Below are 27,668 nucleotides of genomic sequence, written 5' to 3'. Positions count from 1 at the left end.
CGGTTGAGATCGATTTAAATGAAGATCAGGATTTACTTTCTTGTGGGTATTGTGATTAAAAATACACAACTCTCTCAAGTCTAATAAATATTTAGAATATAGTTCATATTTTTTGATATTGGTGAGATTATAGACTGATGAGAATAGAGCCTACTGTTGACAATAACCTTAAATAGATCATGCAAATTTTATCAGCCAGATCACATTAAAACAATTTTATTTGAATGCCAAACAAGTTGGAGTGGATAGACTATTACTGTACAAATGATAAGCAGATTTATTAGAACTGCAGAATGATTTTTCTAATGTATTTCTCCAATAAAAATTGAATTTTCTTACTGATGTGAATTTATCGGTCAACTTCTCCAAACACAACATCCAATGTACCTGAAAAAATTACAGTTTATTTACAATATGTTTGTCAATGAACTATTCAAATTTTCCATCAGTTTTTCACTATTTTATGATGGAAAATCAATACAGATATTTTTTCTGTATGAAGAATCGGACCTACTCTATTATTTGCCTCGTACCGACTAGAACATCCTATATACATTGAATGAATAGGAACACTCATATTTCACTTTCCTCTTAAAGATATTTTGAATGGGAACATGAATAAAATAGCAATTTTCCACGAGGAATAACAATTCACCTGGAATGAAAATATTGAGGATGGATGAAATATTGCTGAAGAAGTATTCAACCAAATACAAACCACTTTCAGTCTGGGGGAGCAAATGAGAATAAGGATATAATTTGTGGAATCCAAATGCGATCAACATCAAACAAGGAAATCAATCTCTTCAGACACAAATTTACTTGGATAAATATTTTGAAATATAATCCTACTGATGATTACTGAGAACATTGAAACACTTTTTGTGGTTTTGCGCGTGTATTTGGTGATATTTGCCACATGTATAGCCCAAAAATGATCCTTACGTATAGGAATAGAAAACATGTAGACAGCTTGATGGTACAGTGTTGTCGAGAGAAGATGTAATGAGGCTTTCTTGATGCTTTGAAAAATTTAATAATGAAATGATTTGTGAGATTGAATGATGATCCTATTAACCTGCATGTTTCTACATTGCATACATTGATTCATATTGTTTATTCTCAATGTTCACAGGGAAGTAGGCCAAGGTCCTATTCTGTAATGTTGAAAAATGGACAAATTGTGGATAGAAATAGGTATAACATGTATAAAGGATCACCGGATATTGAATTTGTAAAGGAACAGATAGTCCTTTTGACAATGAAGTTGTTATACCTAAAAATGCCAAAGACCCTCTTGTTCCTCAAGAGGTTGAGCATGGACAGGAAAATGATACTTTGATTAAAGAACTCAGTACTACACGATCAGGTAGGATAGTTAGAAAACCAAAGTATTTGGTTGCTTATGAGTAATCTTTTGTAACCGTCAATAATTGTTTGTTCTGTACGTTTTTCTATTATTATTTCTGTATGTTTTTCTATAATTATTTCTGCTGCTTCCCTGAAAAAGGGAGATGACATAAGTTTTGGCATGTCGTCGTTGGCAACGGGTTGTGTAGCCAGAGTAGGCACGGAACTTTTTGTGTTCTAATACAATGTATACTCATTATAAATAAATAACTTGGTAATTAAAGCTGCGTTTACACCAAAGTTATTAAAAAATGTTAATAACTTAATCCTTATAGATTCTACTAGCTGGCCCGGCAACTTCGCACCGCCAAATAGTTAATGCATCTCATGACAAACTTTGGCTGGATGCACGCCTGAGGAGGCGCGAAGCGGCATTTTGAATCCAGATGCTTCTTGCTTATTGGTTTGAATTGCATGGAACGGTGTGATAAGACACACACTCTTGTTAGCCCAGTCAATGAAGGTCCAAAAAAGCAGTTTCGATCCGAAAATTAAATAAAAGCTGAATTTCCCACCATCGATAGAACCCCCCCAGAGGGTCATTCTCCCAAAAGTCCCAAGAAATCCCCTTGGAGCTTTCCGCCCCAACCCCCTAAAACATGAAAAATGCAGGTAAACACGGGAAATCAATTATCTCTGTAACCATTGATCAGAAACAGTTCTATTATATGCCATTCGATTCGTTACATTATGGACTACAATATTGGTTATATTCATTTTTCCAATTAAATTGACAGTTTTCTTGATAAAATAATATATATGTAAAAATTTTTGGGGTTTGCGATTTGATTTTTTTGTTTTCTTCGATTAACTTCGAAACAAGTAGTTTTAAAGGAAAATAAGCCAAATAATTAATGTAGCCACTCTCATTGCAAATCCATTGATATATATTGTTAAGTATTTGCGATTCGATTTGACGCTGTGGAAGGGGAAACAATCGACGCGGAACGGCGCGGCTGACTCTCTTAGCCATAGTAAACAGCAAACTGGAAGTCAATTATCTCTGTAACCATTAATCGGAAAAAAATCTATCATATGTCATTCGATTCGTTAAATTATGGACTAAAATATTAGTCGGATTCATTCCCTCGAAAAATCAAACAGTTTCCTCGATAAAATAATATATATATATATATATATATAAATTTAGGGGTTTTTCGATTTGATTTTTGTTTTCTCCGATTAACTTCGAAGCAAATAATCTAAAGAAAATTAGACAAATAATTGATGTAGCCACATTCATTGCAAATCCATTGATGTATATTGTTATTTATTTGCGATTCGATTTGACGCTGTGGAAGGGGAAACAGTCGTCGCGGTACGGCGTGGCTGACTCTCTTCACCATAGTAAACAGTAAAAAACAGTAGTAGGCCTACTGCTTTCTAAGTTGCATCTTATTCACACTATGGCGCTCGAAACAATCAATTTTGTCTATTGTTTTGACATGCGATGAAGCTAATTTTTCACATTTTAATTCTCTAAATTCTCAAAAATCATTTTGTGTTATATGTGCTAAATCATGCATTCTATGACAGACAAAGATATTGTTTGCAACCGATAAAATATTCATACTATTACATAATATAATACATATTTAAAATATGTGTGTATGATCATAATTCTATGCTAAAATTTATTATAAGTTATGAATGTCAAAAACTGAGATAAATCATAGATTACAATAGTGTTGACAGTGGCAATTTCCTGAAAAATCATAGCGTGCAGTGTTTGCTGTTTCTAAAGTTAATATTCTCCAAGCCAGGTTGATAATATACCTTCAGTTGAGCCAAATATACATGACGGCTGAGGCATAAAAAAAATTTATACATTGGGCTTGTTGAGTTGAAACTTTCCATGATTCTCTCTGTAAAGTAGCTTATCTTCCGTTCTTACTAGCTGAATCTACATTATTTAGACAGTCCAATATGAAAATTCAGTAGATTCTAAAGATGAAAGTCATGCAAACATTCAAATTAAGGAAGAGTAAGCATGCATAAAAGGTAGGAAAATCATGAAAGTGTTTCACATTTAACCACAAAGTACCCTACCGTATAAGATTAATTGAAACATGATTATCCTAAATACGTTGATTACCTTAAAGATGTAGCTTATCTTACGTCGAACAATGTACAATACAAACAATTTTCATTAAACTACTATTATGATGATCATTGGAATTTCTGCCTGTGATTGAGAAAAAGTCATTTTATGAGCCTTGAAATTCGTACCTAGAAAAAGTTGCATTATTACTAGAAATTTTGCTATTTTTACTATTTATTATGGGTAGGCCTACTGTACATTGATTTTGTGATTATGGAGTTCAACTACTTTATTATGAATCAGGATAAGGATAAATAGGGAAATTGTGAGATGTGGATAACATCCATAGTTACATCAATTTGAAAGCTCTGATAATAATGATTTGGAAGGAACTGCGATTCTGGCTTGGTATTGCCTCTTCATGTTCAGTGAGAATAGAAAGCTTCAGAGTAATTCGTTTTCACTATATGTGATAATATTGGTGATATTTGGTAACATTTGGTAACATTGTTAATATTTGAACCGAATATGCAACAAATTAATCTAATTTCAGCTTGAAAATTTTCAACTTATCAGGAGTACAGTGTTATCATATAGTATCTCAGGTAGGCCCACCCTACCCTTTTATTTTATTTTTTTGTTCACGTGATCTTATGATATTCATTCCATTATCAATTGTTTAAATTATAAAGAGAGATGAAACAAGATAAAACACAAGAAAAGCTATGAAAATAAATTTTGAATCTTTTTTCACAAAATAAGGATAAGATGAAGGAGTCGGACACATAATATATCATGAAACTTCGTTGAAAAACATCAATATCTGAAACTAGAGTTATCAAATTGTGTTACCTCTGACTCGTATGGAGAAGACACACTTCAAATTAATATAATAAATTCTTTGAGCAAACAACGAAATCCTGATTTTTATCATGAGCATGGTTAAATCAAGAAAATTCCCGGCTGCCCAAAAAGCAGTCGTTGGGTCATGTCAGAGGCCCTGAAATTGATCAGTTGCGACCTGAAAACTCTGACACCAGACCTGAGCCAGCCAGGTCACTCGCCTTATTATTATTTTTTAATCAAGAAAATTGTAATATTTTTAGAGTATTGAAAAGTGAAAATCTATATACAGCGCATGTCAAAACAATAGACAAAATTAATTGTTTCGAGCGCCATAGTGTAAATGAGATGCAATGTAGACAGCAGTATTATTCTGTTTACTATGGTGAAGGGAGTCAGCCGCGTCGGCTGTTTCCCCTTCCACAGCGTCAACTTGAATCGCAAATACATAACAATATACATCAATGAATTTGCAATGAATGTGGCTACAATAATTATTCGTCACATTGTTCTTTAAAATTACTTGCTTCGGAGTTAATCGGAGAAAACAAAAATATCAAATCGAAAAACCCCTAAATTTTACATTATATTATTTTATCAAGAAAACTGTTCGATTTATTGAGGAAAAGAATCTGACTAATATTGTAGTCCATAATTTAACGAATCGAATGACATATGATAGATTTTCTTCCGATTAATGGTTACAGAGATAATTGATTTCCAGTTTGCTGTTTACTATGGCTAAGAGAGTCAGCCGCGCCGTTCCGCGTCGACTGTTTCCCCTTCCACGGCGTCAAATCGAATCGCAAATACATAACAATATACATCAATGGATTTGCAATGAGACTGGCTACATTAATTATTCGGCTCATTTTTCTTTAAAACTACTTCCTTTGAAGTTAATCGAAGAAAACAAAAAAAATCAAATCGCAAACCCCCTAAATTTCTACTTATATATTATTTTATCAAGAAAACTATCAATTTTATTGAAAAAATGAATATAACTAATATTGTAGTCCATAATGTAACGAATCGAATGGCATATAATAGAACTGTTTCCGATCAATGGGTACAGAGATAATTGATTTTCCGTGATTACCTGCATTTTCAACTTTGAGGGGGCTAGGGGGGGAAAGCTCCAAGGGGATTTCTGGGACTTTGGGAGAATGACCTCTGGGAGGGTTCTATCGATGGTGAAAGATTCAGCTTTTATTTAATTTTCGGATCGAAAAAACCTTTATTGACTGGGCTATGTCTACTGTCTACCGACGGCTGTTGGATGACGAATGATTATAACAGCTGATTTTTATTTCTGTGTGTGGCCAGCTCACAAATCTTCTCCCATAAGGATTGCAAGTAAACTTTGAAGGACCGTAGGAAAGAGTCCTGAAGTCGGATTATAAACTTGATAGGCCATAAACCTGGTCCTGAACATAACGAACACAACTGAAAAAAATAATCAAATTCGGTGCTCACATAAAAAATTTATTGATTGTCAAAATTTTGTCAACTTTTATTTATATAAATTAGATTGAACATAACTTATCATACACATGATGAACATAATATGTGTTTGTCAAGTTCCGTTCAATCTAATAGAATCTATAAGGATTAGGTTTTCAACATTTTGTTAATAACTTTGGTGTAAACCCAGCTTAACTTAATTAAGTTTCTTTTATTCCATAAAAAATTTAACATTAAAAGACAACATAGAAGATTTAATCTTCCCTGTGGTAGGGTTTTTGTTTTCAGCTCGACTCTGTTACCGTTGAACAAATAAGGTTACTTATAACCTTAGGCTGGCCACTAAAGACAGGCCATGCATGATGAACATGTGTACACACATGTTGTCATACATTGTTGTGGCTTCGAACAAAAGTTTTTGAGCAAGTTTTATCGTTTCTCAATGATTCAATGCATATTAAATTTCTTAGTTAACAGTATTCGCACTACTGAAGCTGTCAAACCTTGATTAAATAAGGTCTTCAAAAATATCCTTCAACATAAGGTCAATGGAAAAAGCACCCTTCACAACACTGTAATATAGTAGAATTGAATTAGTAAATATAGTAAAGTGGTATGGCTTACCCATGATAGCGACAATGTCAGCAAGGAAAAGATGACGTCCGATAAAATCCATAGCTGCCAAATGAGCGAAGCCTGGAGCCTTTATTTTGCACCTGTATGGCTTAGTGCTTCCGTCTGATACTAAATACACACCGAATTCACCTAGAAAAATAGATAACCAAGATTCAGGTCTCTTCAATCAATGAATTTGAAGTTTATAACAATAAGAATAAGCAAACATGATAATCATATTTGTACACCGACAAAAAATGTTTAACCAGGATCACTATTTTAATGTTCGAGCATTAGAGAATTATTGAGGCCTGTTAAATTTTAATCATGATTAAATTCCACGAGAGCCAATCAGAGAAGGTTTTCTAAAAATAAGTGGCATTTAATCGGGATTAAAAGTTAACATACTTTTGTGCAACCGGGTGTAATGATTGTGATGATTCCCAGATTAAACAAGCGCCCTTTTTTGCCATGAGAAGTAGTGATTACTACTAATATTAGTATTGATTGATAGTGATAGTGACTAATACTAGTAGAGATTATGTTATTTTTTGAGAGCAGCATTAGACGTATTTTACTGTGGGAACTATCTTCCAGTAAAACAGCAGAAAACCTAGAGATTCGGAGCAGACTGGGAAGGGCTCTCTAATCAAGCTTTTTCAATGATTATAGAATAAATGAAAGTTTATTTTCAGTCTTTGTGTTTCATAGAATTAGTAAATATAATTCATATGAAGATACGAATGAACAAGAAAATTATCAGAAGACAAAGGGTATTGGGGATTTGAGATTTGAAAACTTATTTTTATTGAGAAAACTCAGTTAGCAAATCTAAGTAGATCCCTAAGCAGGGAGAGCATGATTGGTTCTCCTTCTCAAAAGCGAAAATTGTGTCAATGCAGTTGATCCAATCCGGCACGAACATCGAATTCGATGGAAATGAATGTTTTCAACTTTTTATTAACTGAATCAAAAGTATAATTAATGCAAGGTCTATAAATACAGGTCATGACACAATCCCATTATGCATTGCAAAATCGCCATTTTATGGGGTTCTAGTTCACCAATTTTCAAATTTATCAGCTGTTATCATTATAGATTGAACAATATGATGTGTTATATTGTTCAAGGAATATTATTGCTTGGCTTTGAATTGTAAAATAAATTCTTCCGACAGAATAATAATATTTTTTAGATTCCAACTAGGAACTGAATTGTTGATTCTTAGATTTAACTGATTGGGAACTTTAAACTGTTTTTCAGGTTAGCCTTTTGTCCCAATGCCTTATGAATCATAACAAGTTACAAGAATAAGAACAATTTTTAATAATAAAAATGAGTTATTGAACCATATATTATTGAAATTTCATTATTAAAAATCGAAAACCCAATTTACATATTATATGAACCAGAATATTGTTTTTAAAAAGCATAATGCATGATTTTTTTATGAGCAGATTTGGAATTTCAAATGTACCGACATAGACCCCACATAATGGCCGCTCCATAAGGAACACGAGTGTCGTGACCTGTATTTATAGACCTTGTATAAATGTTAAACATTAGCCTACCTTTGGGCGCTTCAATTGCTGTGTAGGTTTGGCCGGGTGGAACAGCGTAGCCCTGGCTGAACAATTTGAAGTGATGAATCAACGCCTCCATGGATGTCTGTGCAAAATAAATACATTTAATTCATTGTTATTGATTCAATAAATAAAGAGTGATTTCATTTCATTCAATGAACATTCTTTAAATGCCTAATTAGATGTCTAGTGATTAGAGAATTGTTTCTTTTCTCAATATAGGGTAAAAAATGCTACATTTTTCAGAGTGCAAACATATTGGAGCGGCGAAGTAAGCTCTTCATGATCGAGATTGTAGAATGTAATGAATTTATTTAAATGGGTTGAGGAGCGGTATGAATTGCGAAGATGGCTTCAAGATTGAGAGTATTGAATGTAATGCATGTATTTAAATGAATCAATTCATACAACTCTAATAAATGCACAACATCCAACACTTTGAAGCTTGAGGCTACGTCAGTCCACTGTCTTCAACCAAAGTACCTGTAGATTACTACTGTGGTTCTATTTCTTGATAAATGATGTTTATCAATTAATGAAAAAATTTCTTGCTTATGATTGAAATTATCTTCAGTGTTTATGTTTTTGTACAATGGAAAAAATGTAATATAGTTCTTTGGAATAATTTTACATCAATAACATTTAGTTGAAACTCATTACAAATTTAAGGGTTTAATTCTTGTCTGTCTAATGACAGAAAAGGATGGCAAACCAATATTAACCGGATGCTGATTTCAGAACGATCTTCACATGTTATGAATTTTCAATAAATCGTCTAATTTAAAAGTTTACTGCTAGTCTCAAAATTTGGTGGATTACTTCAAACAATGGTCGTAATTTGAGTTAATTTCTAGTTTAAACTCAGCGGAACTGATCCAGTTTTAACTTAGACTGCACATATGGCCCATATTGATTGCACGCTTGGACTATCATGACAATGACTATTGTAACTTTTTATGAAAAAAAATAGATGAATGGTCCTTACTTTCATCTCTTCGCGCGATGGAGGTGCAACTTTGGCATCATCTGTTTTGATTTCGCCAGGCGGCATCTGGTTGATACACTGCTCGATAATCCTCAACGATTGCCTCATTTCGTGGACTCGACACAGGTATCTAGAGGAAATATAGCAAATAATATTAGAGATCCAACATTCTCTCAATATAATTTAATAATACTACCATATAAAAATACTTATATTCCAAAAACGTTTGTATGGATTGATTTTTGCAAAGGATTGAGAGAAATAGCTTTGAATTCAATAAGTTTATAATAATATTGGAGAAAAATACTTGTGCCAACAAGTTTATAATAATATTGGAAAACAAAATTGTGGTGTCATGAGAATAAACTTGAAGTGAATGTTAAAAAGTGCAAATGTATGACCATCTCTAGAAAAGCTAATCCAATTTGTCTTTCCTACTTGATGAGGGTATTTGGTTAAAAAGGGTTACAGTGTGCAGGGATCTGAGCGTTGTTTTCAGTAGTGCACTGTCCTTCTCAGCACATGTTGACCACGTCATAAGCAAAGCAAACAGGCTCTTCGGCTTTGTCCTAAGAAACTCTGCTAGTTTCAATAATGTTAATACTGTGGTAACCCTGTATCAATCTCTGGTCAGGAGTGCTCTTGAGTATGCATCCATTGTTTGAAGTCCTTCCACTAATCTGAATGCATTGAGAATCGAGCGGGTGCAGAATAAGCTTCACCGCTTCCTTTTCTACATGAAATTCGGAAGAGCATGTCCTCTGGGTCTTCCCTCTGGACGTTTGAGGTGCCTTTTCAATTCAGACTCTTTAGGAACTAGGCGTGACAGGTTCTCGTTGCTTTTTGTTTTGTCACTGTTGAGGAGTACTGTCAATTCACCTAGTCTCCTCGCAAGGATTGGTTTTCAAGTGCCCTCCTTCAATGTAAGAAGAGTTGAGACCTTTCATGTCCCAAGGTCAAGAACTTTGCACAATTATTGCTCTCCACTGAACAGAGCTCTGAGGCTTTTCAATGATTTTTGTGATGGAGTTGATGTACACGGACCTGCCAGTGAGGCTAGAAGGTGAATTGTTGAGGCTATTGTTCACTGAATACATCAATCGCAGTCTTTGGGATAAAGTCAGTTGCTCTGATGCTCTCTCTTATTTTCAGAAATATATTTTCCCCTTATTTCCCCCGTATTATAGGTAAAGAAAGGTAAATTCCCTATGCCTATTATTAAATAAGCCTAATATTATAGATATATAACTACTACGATATAACTCACATGCATTTTCTTTGTTTTTTTTTCTCTCTCAAGCATGCATTGTAAATTATTTTTGCACATGAATCTTTTGCAAACCAAATTAGGATAAATAAAGGAGTACGGCAAGGCTGTCCAATGTCCCCGACGCTGTTTAATATATATACAGACGAGATTCTTCATATTTGGAATCGATATGTGGACTCAGGCATCAAGCTCAGCAATACTGTACACATAAACTCTTTACTACTGTATATGCAGACGATACTGTAATTATGTTCAACACAGAAGACCAACTTCAATATGCACTTTTCATGTTAAATAGGATTGGTATGGACTTTGGCATGATAATCGCACCACAAAAATCCAAGGTCATGGCGTTTAAAGGAAAGTGGCCAGTTAGATCCAAGATAGTGCTTGAGAACCAAATTTTGGAACAAGTTAAATGCTTCAATTACTTGGGATGCCGTATCTCATTTGACAGAGAAGATGATGTAAGTGAGAAATTGACAAAATTCAGTGCTGTGTGTGATGCAATACGTAGAATAATAGGGAAGAAAACAAGACAAGCCACTCAGATGAAGTTCTACAGACTAATGGCTGTACCAATAATAGCTTATGGAAGCGAAGCCTGGGTGTCAATGAAAAAAACTGAGTCACGTATCCAAGCAGCCGAAATGAGGTTCCTTTGAGCAGTCAAAGGTTACACTAAGTTGGATCACATAAGAAACGAAGTAATAAGAACCGAACTGAATGTAGAGTCTTTATTGCAAATATTGAAGAAGAGTAGGGAAGACTGGTCCAGCCATCTACTTCGTATGTCAGCAAATAGACTTCCAATTCAAGCTTGGCACTACAAACCCAATGGGAGAAGAGGCGTCGGACGACCGATGAAGAAATGGATGCCGGAACAGGCCAACAGAGCCTAATCCTTGAATGACGATGATGATGATGATGATGATGATGATGATGAATCTTTTGTTCAATAATACTTGTCTCTCTTTCAAACTAGTAATTCTTAGATTAGTCTCACATTAATTTACTTTTTTCAAATTTACATGATTATGTATGTAACACTTATATTATATTTAGTATAGCTTGACTTGTTAACCTCAATATTTTATTTTCTTTGCTTCATAATAATGTTTTCCAATTTATTTATCCGTAGTTTTAAATTACATTTAACATAATTTAATTTCGGTATTAATTTTAGTTTAATGAATTTCTACTTTCACATGCTTTCCATTCACCATGCTTATATTTATACCTTATGTGAATTGCTTCACAGCATACACTGTATGAATGTAGTATCATAATTATCTTTCGTATCTTTCATTGTATTACCATTTATTTTTTATTTTTTACACGTTCAATTTGTTGGTAAATAGTAGAGAAGACTGATTTGGGCGTAATGCCTGTCGTCTTCCTTGACATTGTAAATAAATAAATAAATACTGGCTGATAGGGTAAAGTTAATTCAATGATCATATAGCTATTCAAATCGCTTTCCTAGGTGGTTCGGAACCCATCTAAAACTGTAGGTCCATTCATATATCATTATCATCCGCCTCTATCCAGGCACAAGCCAAAAGCTCATGAAGGCATCACCATCAGCGAAAAAAAAATTGTTAAAATACTGTATCTTGATTAATGAAGTCTAGAGCAAATTATGAAACAATCAGTCCAAGTGAATTTCGAGAATTCTTGTAGTCCAATCAATAAAGTTTCAAAGAGACTGTTTTGTCTCTCATTTTGCTTCTCAGTGTTCTTGGGGACTGAGAGCTGATAACTGTAAATATTACTACTATTGAATTTACTACAATTTAGGCACTAAAAACTGATTACTGTAAATAAATAAATTGAAAAAATATTACTCATAAAGTATCAGTGGTTAAGGGCACTGAGAGCTGATTACTGTAACTAGCTAAACTACTATTGAAGAAATATTAAAGGCCTACATAAAGTATGCGCCCAGAACGTTCCTATATAATAATTGACCTGGACACAAAAGAAATCTTAGCAAGTAAGAACAGTTACACAATTACCTGTCATAGCAATCTCCTTTCACTCCAACTGGGATATCGAAGTCGACCAATTCGTAACCATCATATGGCTGAGTCTTCCTCAGATCCCATTTTATTCCTGAACCTCGGAGCATCACGCCGCTGAAATTGAAGAATAATACATTTTAGACTAATTATATTGCATAAATGAAAATTACAAAGTAAATACAGATATAAATTACTATTGGTCCGTAGGTTCTTCAGTGAAAGGCGTCAATTTGAATTTCGAATCGGGGTTTTCTGTTCAGAATAATAGGGTTTTTAAATAATTAGGGATTTTCTGTTCATAGATTTATATGCAAGTCCGCATACATTGCACAATCTGATATATAACTCAAAGGGATACCTATTTTGCGAATCTTATCAAAAAATATCCATGAAATTTCTATGGCGATAGTTACTATCGATAATTTCTGTACACACCGCATCCACACTCTTGCCAAGTGCTTATACATGTCGACGAGCGCGAGAGTGTGGATGGCTTCTATGCACCGCTCACCTTTAATCCGACCGTAAAGATGTATACAGCCAGCCGCTTGGCAAGCAACTTAGCGAGAGAGAGAGTGTTAATAAAGCGGACATAGAGATAGATAGATAGATCATTGTTTTCATTTATTATACTTTAAAATATTACAAGTGTTGTAGGCGAAATTGAGGCGATAAGAGCCCCCTCTTCCACTTAACCCAACCATAAAGAGTACTCGGCTTGACTATGTTGAAATGTCTTGACCAAGCTTGGTGAACCAGGCATAAGCAATTCAAAATTAAAAAACAAAATACTAAGCGCTGTTTAGAACTGTGGAGATGTTTAGGACAGTAGCCCAGTGAAGGAGATCCTCAGGCTCCACTCGTGTGATGACTATCAGTCCACTACGTGTGGTTGTGGGGTATTGCAGCGAGTGGAGCAGTACAGGTACCTTGGCGTTCTGATTGATCATAAATTAAGCTGGGCTCCACAGGCAGTTTCACTCAAGCAGCGAGTGCGCAAAATGATATATGCCTTCAGACAGCTAAGAGAGGTTCTCCCTCTACATCAACTGCGGGTGGCGTACTACGCATATATCCAGTCAGTTCTTATGCATCATAGCTTGGGGTGGAGCCTCCTCGTTTGCCTTGGAGCCGGTGGCGGTGGCACAGCGAGCAATCATCAAGACAAGTCTCAGGCGAGGCTATCGCTACCCATCTAATCTTGTTTACCAAGAGTTTCAAGTTTTTAATATTAGACAGCTATACATACGCGTTTTAATGAATTACATACAGAGTGGGTGAAAAGTCCGAGAACGGCTTAATATATCATTCACAAAGGTAATTTGACGGTGGGTGTGATTTATGATCCTACTCAAATTGAAAATACTACTTTACTATGACTTCAAAAATCTGGTCCGCCATATTGAATGCAACTTTATTTTTTTAAATAGGAAGGGTGTCATGCGATACATGATTTCGATAAGAAATTTCAAGAAAAAATGAATGGTAGAAACCGCACATCGATATTTCAAACCGTTTAGAAGATATTGACATTATTAATCAATACTATTCAAAGCAGAAAGGAGAGAAACAAGTTCGAGAACGGCTTAATATCTCATACACAAAGGTAATTTGACGGTGGGTGTGATTGGGGATCCTACTCAAATTGAATCGTTCTCATACTTGTTTCTCTCCTTTCTGCTTTGAATAGTATTGATTAATAATGTCAATATCTTCTAAACGGTTTTAAATATCGATGTGCGGTTTCTACCATTCATTTTTTCTTGAAATTTCTTATCGAAATCATGTATCGCATGACCACCTTCCTATTCAAAAGAATATAGTTGCATTCAATATGGCGGACCAAATTTTTGAAGTCATAGTATAGTAGTATTTTCAATTTGAGTAGGATCCCCAATCACACCCTCCATCAAATTACCTTTGTGTATGAGATATTAAGCCGTTCTCGGACTTTCCACCCACCCTGTATACTACAACAAACACTTCATTTTCAATAATTTAATTCATACCCACAACACAAGAAATCTAATTAACTTTGGTATTGCCCATCCCCGACTCCTACATAACTGCTTGAAAAATAATACTAAATATATTTGTCATAGTATTGTATAGAAACATTCCCAATTATTTAAAACAGTCGGAAAATTACAGTATTAACACCTACAAGCAACACTTGAGTAGATGGTTATTAGATATTGGCAGGGATGCTGCAGAGTGACTGATTCAATCCGCCTATACATTCAGAAGTTGAACTCATAGTGAATTTGCCATTTCTAATGAGTACTATGGCCTTTAATCTACTATTTATATATAAGTCTGTATATACTAATAACTATGGAATTTCATTATGTGCAATTTATTATTCTATGATTTGCTGAAGAATGTTGATAAATTCAATTATAATAGTTTTAATTACAATATGTACAAAACATGAGAACATAATCTCAATCAGCTTGAAAGAAGTCACTCTCCACTCACAGATTCAGTATTTCTGGAGAGTATTCACTGTTAAATGTTTAAATGGATTTTATAAATTTGTATCATGTTTTTGTGAATAAAAAGCTATTTGATTTGATTTGATGGGAGTAAATGGCTTCGATCTGTGGGACTGTGGATGAACTGTTCAGACTAAACCGATGTTCGAGTCTCGGTGACGGCCGGTTGTGTTTTCAGGAGCGATAATAAGATAAGCGGTAATTGCTGTGTCTTTGGCGATTGTTGGATTTCTCTCATTTTGTAACCTCAAAACAGTTATTATTCGTAATAGCATAATAATAATTAGTTAACTACCACAATCAACTCAACTAATGCAATCATAAAAATTATCACTAATGTCATGTTTTTAACAATATAGTAGAGTAATCACAGTCTAGATTCAAATAATTCTTGCATCAAACTTATAGTATAACCACAAAGTAAAGACGTAATATAGTAAAGTTTCACATAATTCTTCAAAGTAAAGACTTATTATACTATTATTAATCGATGGTATAACGCATATAACTTGATTCAATTTCTTAAATTCATATTTTTAACTTCATTCAATTTTACCCAACCATTTCAGTTAATAAATAGGCCTAGTCAATTTCTGGTGTCTCTTTCTTTTATCCAATTGAAGTCAACTTGTGATAGACAATATCACGTTTTTTCGCTCTCTAATTTATAGTTTTGTCAAGGTTCAATTTAGGAATTCAGTATTAATCCAGCCTAATTAAGTAATACAGCCGACAGTTGCTACATGTAAATCTACTTACACGTGGTATAATACTAGGAAATTGAGAGAAAATATAATTTTTAATAAAGTAAATTAATTATAATATAGCTATTTGATTTGCATTGTAATAAAGTTTGAATTTTTATTACCTAATGTGCATTGATTGATTCATCACACCGCTCTTTTGTTTGGGGGCTTATTGCATTATATAGCTGCATTAAAGGACTTACTGATTGTTTTGTCCCTTCTGTTCGAGTAAGCGTTGTGCAGTGGTGTAATATATTTTGTAAACACTGAACAGCCTTGCTATGGGCATGTTGTCGGGCTTGTCCCGGGCCTGGACGGAATACGCCCGATCCATAGGGGAGGCATAAGTTAGGCTTTCAATTTTAAATTAACTTATTATAGCTAAGCAAGGCCACGTGAGTTTCTTGCGTTCGCTTCCAACAGAGAAGCGGTTTGAATCAATTTAACTATAACACTCTGATTGAGAAATATCAATAATTAGAGAAATCTACTGTAATTATAATTGATAATGATCGCACATTAATATTTTGCTTCGGAACTGTTTCCGTACTATCATGCAACTGCATTTTGTTTCTCTCTAATCTCATCGGCTTCTTATCTTCAGTAAGCTAACGGTTTATCTCTTCAGCTCTCATTTTTACATTTCAACATAAAAGCCTGTAAAGTATTTCCATCCAATCACTTCTCTACTTCTATTCTATGTTATGTAATAGAGCTCACTCGTGCTAAACTTAATAACAAAAATAGTTACAGAATCACGATCTATTCTTTCACATTGGCGAGGGTTTAACGTTGCTAAGGACATATTATAAATATTGCTGTGGTATTGATTGTTGTCATGGATCTCATGGAAGTAAGAACTTCATTTATAATGTGGTTTTGCTGAATGTAGGGACTAATGATGCTTGGAATACAAGAACTACAGACGACCTGGGCATTAAGATGAAAGCTCTAATTAAAATGGCTAGGAATACATTCCAAACAGCTACGCTGGTGGTGAGCGGTTTACTGCATAGACGTGACATAGACATAATGTATATTGATTCAATAAATGGTGTCATTGAATGGCATTGTGCACAGTCTGATTGCACAATATTTGTAGATCCTAATTGTTGGGTTTTCGATAGGGACATTGGGCGAGAAGGGTTGCATCTTAATAGGAGAGGATCCCGGAAGCTTAGATATCTATTCAACCGTATTATTTCTCGTGTAGAGCAGGAATCTGTGCAATCAGCCACTTCTTCCACTTCATCTGATTCGACTTTTTTAGGGGTTCAATCTCAAGTAGAATGATTGATAAGACAGAAGCTCCTAGATTGAGTGTTCTTTTTTGTAATGTTCAATCATTGAATAATAAGATTTATGATGTTGAAATGTTGAATTTTAAAGATGAGTATGATACTATATGTTTTACAGAGCACTGGATGAGAGCTGACGAGCTTGAAGTGGCTAGAATCCGTGACTATCCCTTAATAACTGCTTTCTGTAGAAAAGAGAAAAGTCATGGTGGTGTCGCTAAGTTTGCTTCAGATGCTTCTTGTTATCCAATTAGAGAAATTGATGTTGAGGGGTATTGTTCGGAATTGCATAATGAATTCGCCTGTGTGATTCTTCCTGTGCAGAGACTTGTTATATTGGCAGTATATCGATCACCAAATGGTGATTTGGGTTTGTTCTTTGCCAACTTTGACAGGCTCTTAACATCACTAGCTAAATATCGACCCGAATATAATTTTGTTGTGGGGGTGACTTTAATATAAATGTAATCGATTCTACTGCTAGAGAGACAATTGATTTCAGAAACACTTTAAAATCAAATGACTTACACCTGACCGACCAACTTAGAACCAACTCGGGGTCAAACCTGTCTGGATAATGTATCCAGCATATGTCTGGATATGCATCATGTAGCGACCAACTTAGATTCTGGTTTGTACTTGTTGGAAGTAAGGGATTACGTTTTGTGTGATCATTTTTCGGTGTCTTTCAAGGTAACTGTGAATGATGAGGGACGCAGTTGGGAAGGTGGACCTAATGATTCAAATTGTCCCCCCAGACTGATAAGGCCTATAACACAGGATAGAATTGGAAATTTCTGACATAGTCTCAGTGCGATTGAGTGGCCCAATGTTTTGATTTTTCCCGGGGAGAGGAGAATTTCAATGCTTTCATTGACCTTTTCATGAGGCTCTTCCATGAATTCTTTCCTGCTAGATTGTCAAAACAAAGGAGTTTCACAAAAAAAGAGGAATGCCTGATTGGATTAATTAGTCTGTACTAGCTCTTAGGAATTGTGTCTTGATAGCATATGATAAGTATAGATTGAGTCAATCACCACATGATCAACGTGTGTTTAAATCTGTACGTAAGCTGTACAGACATGAACTGAGACAGGCTAATTTGCAGTACAATGCACTAAAAATTGAGAGGGCTTCTAATAAGTGTTCTACGGCTTGGAGCATTATCCGGGAAGTATCTAAGCCTTCAAGACAAACAATACGAAATACGCCAGTCACACCTGATGAATTCAATGAATTTTTTGTCTCGTCTGTTCTCCATATACGTGAAAGGATTGATACTCCTCCAGTGTCAGCTGTGCAATTACTTGCCAGGAGTTCTGCTCCGGTTTCCACATTCAAATTCAGGCCACTCTCTTTCAAGACTGTTGAAAACATAGTATTGAAAATGAAAAACAGCAAAAGTAGGGACATATATGATATTTCAAGCTCCTTAATTAAAGCTGTGATTTCTTTTATTGTGACTCCTCTTACAAATTGTATTAATGCCTGTATTGACGATGCAGTTTTCCCCTACATTCTGAAGCATTCCAAGACAGTGCCAGTTTATAAGAAAGGGAGTTGGGACGATCCTGCCAATTTTCGACCTATATCAGTAGGATCAATATTTGCAAAGGTTTTTGAGACTGGTATGGCAATAGCATTGTATGAATATTTTGAAAGCAATAATATATTCACATCTTCCCAGTATGGATTCAGGTCTGGTCGGTCAGCAATTGAAGCTGTGGAGAGTTTGGTGACGGATATTTTGAAGAGTTTTGAGATGAATAGCCTTGCTGGAGTAACCATGTGCGATCTGAGCCGTGCATTTGATGTTGTTGATCATGATATATTGTTGGCTAAGCTTGAACACTTTGGCATTGAGGGAAAGAGCAATCAGCTGTTGAGATCATATTTGACGGATCGTAGGCAGACGGTTTGTGTTAATGGTGTCTTCTCTCATCCAAGATATGTGAAATATGGCGTCCCACAGGGATCGAATCTGGGGCCATTGCTTTTTATAATAATGACAAATGATATTAGAGTGAGTGTGGATAGTAGGATAGTGAGCTATGCTGATGACACATCATTACTTTCTGTGATGCAAATCTGGATATGATAAGTGAAAGGATGGCTGATGCTCAAAACGACATTTCTTCTTGGTTTCAGGCAAACTACTTCTTATTAAATCGAGAAAAAACCAAGTCACTTATTTTTAATTTGAAAAATATAAAAGATGAAATCACTTCAGCTAAGCTACTTGGTATTATTCTAGATACAAAATTAACATGGGCATGCCACATTGACTGGTTATGTGGTCGGCTCAGTAGAGTGGTTTTTCTTCAGTAGAGTGGTCTGAGAACTCTTGTTCCTCAGCAATATTTCACAATCTGATAAATAACACAAAGGGATACCTATTTTATTTATTTATTTATTCGTGGACAGAATCACAAATCATATAAATATGATTAGGAAGGAACTACAGGCTTGGCCCAAATCTATTCCATTCCCAAATTTTGATAAATTAATAAAATGTCCAAAAAATAGGTTATGTTTCTACTGTAAAACAGATTTATTGGATTTTGCCAATCTTATAAGAAAATATGCAGTGTAGCCTATCGGAACATGAAATTTCTATGGTGATAGTTACAATCGATAATTTCAGTAAGTTACACACCGCATCCACACTCTTGCCAAGTGCGCACATATATTGACGAGCGCGAGAGTGTGGGGATGGCTATTATGCACCTTTACTCCGACCGCATAGATGTACACAGCCAGCCGCTTGGCAAGCGACTTGGCGAGAGTGTTAATCATTTTGTTATCAATTCGGATCTTAATCTTTCTAAATTCAAAATTAATAAATGTTTCAAGTGTTTGTGTTTTGTTTCAATGTGAAAATTAGTGAAGAATTGGAAAGTCGCACATAACCTTTATTTGGACAATTTATTTTATGAAATTGGGATGAAAAGAAGTTTTGGACTGTAGTCTGTTTCTTTGTCCTTAAGCTGATTGTAAATGATAGATAAATAAATAAATAAATAAATAAATGAATAAATAAATGAATAAATAAATAAATAAAGCGGGCATAGCGATAATAGATAGATCATTGTTTTCATTTATTATACTTTAAAATATTACAAGTGTTGTGGGCAAAGTTGAGGTAATAAGAGCCCCCTCTTCCACTTAACCCAACCGTAAAGCGAACCAGGCTTGACTATGTTGAAATGTCTGGATCAAGTTTAGTGAAACCAGGCATAAGCAATTCAAAATTAAAAAACAAAATACTAAGCAGCGTTTAGAACTGTGGTGATGGGAATAAATGGCTTAGAACTGGCTGTGGGTCTGTGGATGAACTGTTCAGACTAAACCAATGTGATAGCTTACCTGAAACCAAGGTTAAGCGCATCTTCTGCCGAAACGATACCAATGTCAACCGTCCTCGACTTCCAGATGCGGTTGCCGCTGAGCATGTCCTCAGTCTCGTCGAGACGCGGCAGGAAGCCAATCATCCAGTTGTAGATGTCGTCCATCAGACCCAGAGGCAGGTCCTGCGCCACACCGCCAGGACGTACATACGCGCAATGCAGACGTGCGCCCGACACTCGCTCGCAGAACTCCATCAGCTTCTCACGCTCCTCGAACAGCCAAAAGAACGGTGTCATCGCTCCAATGTCCAACGCGTGCGTCGTGATGCCCATTATGTGGTTCAGGATTCGCGTGATTTCAGCGAACAACACTGCAAACAAACAACAAATTATTAGATTCAAGATACTTTATTTGCCAGAACATTTTACAAAATGTAGAGGCTTGTCATATAACATAAATAATTAATCATAATCATAGATAATTAATTAGTGGTAAATTATCCCCTTCGAAAATTAGCACTGCAAGACTGATGAACACAATAAAACCAATTACAACAAGGATTTCCTTAAAATTTTATCAACCGTTTTTTTCACAACAGTGTTTATTTATAATTTATAAATATTTCAATAGGCTGGTATTGCTGTTGATGTTATTTATTATTATCTTTTGCAGTTCTTACAGAATGGAATTCAATTCATTTCATATCAAACTCACAATAGGCACAATCTGCCTATTGAAGAAGAGATTGAATATGCTTATAAGTGAACATTTTTACTAGATAGAAGAGTATTAAAGTGTCATTCAGGCTTACTGGAAGCCAATTTCACTGTATGAAATGTGAAAATGAGTATAAATACACTGCATAAATGAGTGTAAAACTAGTTATAAAATGTGAGGTTATGCACTTTTCCTTACATGGCTACTAAGTGAAAATGAGTATAATTACACTGTATAAATGAGTGTAAAACCTGTTTTAAAATGTGAGGTTATGCACTTTTCCTTACATGGCTACTAAGTAAAAATGAGTATAATTACACTGTATAAATGAGTGTAAAACCTGTTTTAAAATGTGAGGTTATGCACTTTTCCTTACATGGCTGTATATTAATAGAATGAAATGGAAATGATAAAGTACTCTTTTCATAAAAAGTAATTAAATTTAAGGTTAACTTTTGGTAAGAGTCCTTTTCATAAAAATATCATTCATTTTCCATGTCATTTTATTAGTCATGTGAGGTTAGTAACATTTGAATATTTTTTCAAAATTAAATATGAATGATTGCTAATTTGTGTAACTTTAATATACTAACTTTGTTAGTATCAGAATTACATACTAAATTCATTGCTACCCATAATTTTACGCCAGGTATGTGGGCCATTGAACAACACTAGCCCAAATTTGATAGAATAATAAATAAGTTACTCACTACGGATGTATTTAGCACGGAGTGGAATATCGATATTGAGTAGTTTCTCGACGGCCAGTGAGTAGCACTGTTCGTTGCAGAGCACTGATACATAATCCAGGCGGTCGAAATAGGGCAGAGCTTGAGTGTATGTCTTATACTCGATCAGCTTCTCAGTGCCTCGATGCAGGAGACCAATATGAGGATCGGCTCTCACCACAAGCTGCAAATAGAAAACATAGTTTAGATAGCATCTAGTTTTGTGCAATTTGAAGGATGAAGGAGAAAAAATTCAAACACTTTTAAAGCTTAGGATAGAATATCTTTACTAGCTTCAATAGTACATCACCATTTGACATATACCCCACTTCTTAGAGTGGGCTTAGAGTAGTTATAGTATATTATACGATAGATAGGGTAGATACGATAGATTACACGTAGATATAAGAATTTCACAATGACATTTAGTTTCCAGATTTCCTAGCGTTGTTCATTGCTATTTGTTTCCCATTCAAGTGTATTAGCTGGGAATGAGGGCAGACATTAAAAAAAGGTTCAATAATAACTGGGGGTTTAATGATTTGGATATATCCACGGAAGCCCAAATGATCATTGGAAATTCAAAAGAGTGGAGCCTGTGGGATCAAATAATAGACGATAGATGGGTAAAAATAGTGAAGTGGCTTTGAACACAAACACTGGGAACAAGGTCCAAGAAAACATAAAGTTTTAAGGTTGAGCAAACATTGAAGTTGCAAAGAACAGATGAGATGGTGTGAGTGCTAAAGTGTATAGAAATGATATTTACTTAATTATTCAAAATTACACAACTCTCACCACAGGTTCAAGCCCAAAACGGTTCAATTTATAATTTATACGACAGTCCTAATTTTAATTTACACGAGTGTATTGCATTATACTTATTGATAGTTTTAATATGCAAATAATTGAAAAGTTCAATGTATTAAATTGAAATGTTATATGGTCATAATGATAAGAGGATAGTTTATGAATTCAGTGGACAGCGTTTATAAATTTTCATGTGAGGTTCACTACTATAGTCATCATGTCAATGGCTTGATTGTGTATTTTTCCATTGTTATTAAGATTTAATTTATGTGATATTAGGAACTCCTACTTACAAACAGGATGTTTCTATGCATGTTGTTTTATTTTTCAACCTTTATTTTCATTTATTTATTAATCTATTATTTTTATTGATTTTGTATTTATGCTGTAAATAAAATGAATAAAGTTTCTTATGATTTAGAGTTATTTGTATACTTCAATTGGCACAAACCCCGATAAGTTCAGATATCTCTGTTGAGAAGTAGAATATTATCTCAATTGGCAAAACAAATTAAGCTAAAAATGATAGACATGAATACTAATAATAAGTTAGAATAACTCACTTCACCATCGAGCTCCAAGACCAATCTGAGCACACCGTGAGCAGCTGGGTGTTGGGGTCCGAAATTGATCAAGGCATTTTTGACAGTTTTCTCTCTAGGAAGGGGCAAGCCTTCATCATAAGCCCCTTCATGCGTCCAAGTTTTATAACGATCATCATCTGGAAACAGGTACGGACCTGTTCTAGATTTCATGTCACTGAGATCCGGAAACCATCTCGCAGCATACGATGCTTTCGAGCTGTAAAGACAATTCAATTAAAACTTCATAGTTTGTATTTTGAACAGTATATATGTTCAACTTCTATAGTGAAAAAAATTGCAAAAACTATAGTGAGGTCCACGTTATAATGGCAGTGAACGAATAGCGTTGCTGATTCTCTGCCTAGCCACTCTAATCTATAGAAGATATCTGATGTAATATCATTCAAGAAAATATATTTTTCAATAGTTGAATATAAATTTTCATTCTCGGAATAAATATTTTATTAATTACATTTCTAGATTGTTAAAAAAATGGTCTGGCAACGTTGCGGATCAATAAAAGGATAGCACTATCTGCTTTGTTGAATGATATACGAGGATAGCAACACCAACGTGATTCAAATACTATCATTATAATATGGACCTCAATAGTTGTTTGCACTTTTCGAAAAGTGCGATCTCAAACCTGAAACTTTAGATTCTAAGTCTAACCATTTAGTAACAAAGAGTTTTTGATCCATGAACAGATGAGCAGCACTTTCTGGATAGCTTTCGTCAAGTATATAGTATCATTTGGATCAAAATGGACGACTGAGAATGTTCATAAAACACTATATTGACTGCTCATTCATGGAGTAGAGTGGCGTGTACACTAGTTTCATCCGAAGTACCCTCTCAAAACGTTTTCTTTTCAGATCTCCTGAAACGTATCGGCATCCTGTTGAAGATCTTTAGTGCAGCTGTGGGGTAGCAGCTGTGGGACCTCGAGTCATGATCAGAGGTAGGTTAATATCACCCAGTCTTGTTGTGTTGTATGTGTGTAACCGCCCGCTTCTAAGTTGAAATATATGCCAGTCCCTTCGTAGCTGAATAAAATATTGACTGTTTTGATTGTATTTTATATTGATTGTCAATTTTTCTGTAGATCGGCGAACAATGTTCCAGCCTAAGAAAATGATGTACAGAGCAGCTTCTTCTGTAGCATTCCAAATAGCACAATACAATCAATAGCTGATATGGCAATACTTACTTACTTGTATACTTGTAATGATCCCACTGGAAGCCTTTAAAGCCGTGGTCGTCATTTTAGTCTGTTCTCTGGTTGTCAGACGTCCTCCCAGAACTCCTTCATGGAATAATAATTCTTTCTAAGTAAATGGGTCTTCAAGGATCTCCTGAAGCTCACAGGATCTCTGTACCTCCGTATTTCCAAGGGAAGCTTGTTGTACACCCTGCTTGCCACGTTTCTAACACTAGACAAGGCAAGTGTTGTTCTTTGCCTGTCGATGTGAATATTGTCTCTCTGTGTTGTATTGTGATGATGAATGCTGGAGTTCCTTTCAAAATATTCTGGATATTTCAATATTGTAGTCGCTGACTCCAATATGTATACATCAGTTAATGTTAACACACGCAATCTCTTGAATATCGGTCTACAATGTTCGATGTAGTGTGCACCACTTATAATTCTTAATATTCTTTTTTGTAATAAGAATACTCTTTTCGCTTCTGAGCAATTTCCCCAGAATACGATACCATAATTTAATACACTGTCGAAGCATCCATGATGAACTTTAATTAATACTTCTGCGTCCACTATTTTCTGCAGACGGCGAGCAAGGCAACACACTACATTGAGTCTCTTGACCACATTATTTATGTGCTCTTCCCATCGTAGGTTGTCAGCAATGTGTTCTCCTAAATATTTGACATTTTTATTCAGTTGTAGGTGTTGATTACCAATTCGCAATAGTGGACTAAAGTCTCGTTTCTTAACATTATGGAACTGCAACACACACGTTTTCTTTTCGTTAAGAACCAGCTTATTTTATGTGCACCATACACTCATCTCATTTAGACCTTTCTGCGTTTTTTTAATTGCTTCAGAAGCATTCTTGTCTATTAAGAGGTGACACACATGATCTGCAAACATCCAAATCTCCCCCTCTTGCACAGAAGTGGGGAGATCGTTTACAAAAAGCAGAAACAAGACTGGGCCATATTGGAGCCTTGAGGTACTCCTATGTTAACATCCTGTTGTACTTGTGATCTAATATGTCGAATAACATTATCCTTTCCCATGTGACTTAAATTGACCACTTGTTGACGGTTTTTCAAATATGTCATCCAATCCAAAGGTTTTCCTGTGATTCCGTATTTGATGAGTTTTAGCTTCAAAATCTCGTGGTGAACACAATCAAATGCCTTAGTCATATCATAGAATATTGTGTATACCTCATCAGTACAATCTACTTTGTCATACACTGCAGTTAACAAGGCAAAAATCGCATCAGCTGTGGTTTTTTTCTTCCTGAAACCAAATTGTCTACAGCTTATCAATCTGTGTTGCTCCAAATACGGAATCAATCTGTCCAGATAAGCAACTTCAAAAACTTTGGAATAGACCGATTGAACAGCTACAGGTCTTACGTTGCTTACTAGATCTTTTTCATTCTTTTTATATATTGGTATAAGCTTAGAAATTTTGATAGCGTCTGGAAATTTACCTTCCTCAAATGTCTTATTAATAATTATCAATGACAGTGGTTCAGCTATAATATGCGCTGAGGCTTTAACTAGTCTTCATGGAATATTGTCAACTCCAGCACTTGGCTTATTGCACACTCTATCAATTATTTCTATCACTTCATCAGCACAAGTTGATCTTAAGTGAAAATAACAACCATCCCTTGTCTCACAATCATCCTCTATCATGTCATGATTGGGTCCATCACCAACATGGCTCTTTACTTCCTCATAGAAATATTTATTAAACTCTTGTGCAATCTTAAAGGGATCACTAACCAGCTCCTCCTCTATCTTTAACTTCATGTTATCATGGATGAAAGTATTCTTTGTCAAGCTGTGAACAATTCTCCATGACTCCTAACTAACATTTCTTGCCTTTATTATTTTATTTCTATAAAACACCCTCCTGTTACCAGAAATCAACTGCGAGTTGGAAGAGGTCATGTTATGCTGTAACTATAGTGAGATATAAACTTACAACTACGTTATAATGGCAGTGAAGAAAGATATAATAAGAACAGCGTTGCCTATTCTCTGCCTTCTATAGACGATAGCTGATACCGGTTTATCTGATTATTGACTGTTAATTCTTGTTCAGAATAATAAATTATTTTTTTATCAGTACTGTATTTAGTTTCATTAACTTAATGATTAAAAATTAATTTTCATAATTTAGATTGAATATTCTGTTTATTATATTTTTACATTTTTGAAGAACGATCTGCAACGGTGCGGAGCTAGAAAAGGAGTGCCCTATCTGCTTTGTTGAATGATAGCAACACAAATCGTAATCAAATACTGCCATCATGAAGTGGACCTTACAATAGGTAATCCAGAAACATTGCTTTTTAATTTGCTCGTTTGATATTTAACTTTGTACAATTAGTTACAAACCATGCCAACATGATGCTACCAAGTCAAGGTGACATAACTTTACAAAACCAAGTAGCTTCTCACTGAGTTTCCCAAAATCAGGGTGCAATGTCGATTTTGTGTTTTCCCCTCATATGAAGAAAATGTGTTTTTTATTTTTGTTTGATTGTTTGACTTCGACCTAACAAGTTTTGAATACTGGTAACTCGATAATGTTTGAATGTTAATCAATGCACATTGCATTGGAAATTCATATAGTACTAGGTATAGCCGAGTTATATTTGGATCTGTGCATTAGATTTCAAGTTTCATTTGATACCTTATGATAGGGTTATTTAAAATATACCGAGGTTGATTTATTTACTATCAGTGGAAGTGTAAGGCATTGTTTTTAGACCTACTTAGCGGTTTGTCTGAAACCGACTTGAGGCAAAATCTGTATATCTGTAAATCTGTAATCTTGATAGCAAACTCTGTATACCAGCTATTTTTTGAGATATCGACTTGACTTTATTATCTGAATGACAAATTATTTAAATCCAGTAGCCTATAGTCTATCTAAAATATTCATTATAAGCTACAAGTTAACCTATCTTAGGATAACTATGGTACAACTTAGTTTGAGGTCAATTAAAAAATGATTATCACATAACTACTTACTTGTAGTAGTAAAGAACACCATGGTTTTGTAGAACGTATTTTCCAGTTTTATATAATCCCGGAAAGTTATTCCTAATAACTAAACCTAAAGATGCAGCCATATCCAATAATTGTTATCCTGGCATAAGTTTCAATACGGTCTGTAGGTCAGCCGAGATGATACAAGGACTGAAATTAAACAGCTGTTCAGTGCAGACAGCAAAATAAATATTACGAACAGCTAAAAATCCAAATGATGGCGACATAGATAATCAAATGAGGTTAGAGTTATTGATGGCTGAAAGTTGATTGGAGAAGTTTAAGTTTGAACAAAATGATGACTAGGTGTGTGGTTTTAAAAAACAATCGCTTGTATTATTCGTCAGTCATTGAATATTTTCAAAATTTCGTTTTGTTCTAACACATTTTAGTTAACAAAATGCCCACTTGAGCGCTGACTGTTAGTTCCTCTATTTTGAATTTTAG

At 34.8% G+C, this 27,668-nt stretch overlaps 1 protein-coding gene and 1 long non-coding RNA gene across 3 annotated transcripts in view; one reads left to right on the top strand and one right to left on the bottom strand.

Annotated features, from left to right (window-relative positions):
* LOC120349062 overlaps nucleotides 1-27,668 on the top strand; it is a 52,921-nt gene that overhangs the window by 4,498 nt on the left and 20,755 nt on the right. For both annotated transcript variants that reach the window (XR_005570281.1, XR_005570279.1), the window contains exons 2-3: nucleotides 23,837-23,922; nucleotides 26,386-26,497. This is a non-coding gene — a long non-coding RNA (uncharacterized LOC120349062). The remainder of the gene's footprint in view (nucleotides 1-23,836; nucleotides 23,923-26,385; nucleotides 26,498-27,668) is intronic.
* Nucleotides 201-27,667, bottom strand: LOC111058946 (NADH-ubiquinone oxidoreductase 49 kDa subunit). Its single transcript, XM_039419003.1, has 9 exons — nucleotides 27,204-27,667; nucleotides 22,941-23,178; nucleotides 21,550-21,751; nucleotides 20,141-20,492; nucleotides 12,230-12,349; nucleotides 8,942-9,071; nucleotides 7,945-8,041; nucleotides 6,383-6,523; nucleotides 201-387 (listed from the first exon to the last, which is right to left on the bottom strand). The coding sequence occupies exons 1-9, from the start codon at nucleotides 27,302-27,304 to the stop codon at nucleotides 350-352; spliced, it is 1,419 nt and encodes a 472-aa protein (XP_039274937.1). The 5' UTR covers nucleotides 27,305-27,667; the 3' UTR covers nucleotides 201-349.

Source organism: Nilaparvata lugens, chromosome 1, assembly GCF_014356525.2.
Source record: "Nilaparvata lugens isolate BPH chromosome 1, ASM1435652v1, whole genome shotgun sequence".
NCBI lineage: Eukaryota > Metazoa > Arthropoda > Insecta > Hemiptera > Delphacidae > Nilaparvata > Nilaparvata lugens.
The sequence above is the reverse complement of the archived record's forward strand: the minus strand, read 5'-3'. Positions and strand labels throughout refer to the sequence as shown.

Bases quoted from the DNA above. Each gene is read 5' to 3' on its own strand.
- LOC111058946 (XM_039419003.1), bottom strand. From the start codon at position 27,304: ATGGCTGCATCTTTAGGTTTAGTTATTAGGAATAACTTTCCGGGATTA. The intron at 21,752-22,940 runs GTGAGTTATTCT...TTCTATTTGCAG, and splicing joins TCTTGGAGCTCGATGGTGAA to CTTGTGGTGAGAGCCGATCC. The intron at 20,493-21,549 runs GTGAGTAACTTA...GTTTGTTTGCAG, and splicing joins CCGTGCTAAATACATCCGTA to TGTTGTTCGCTGAAATCACG.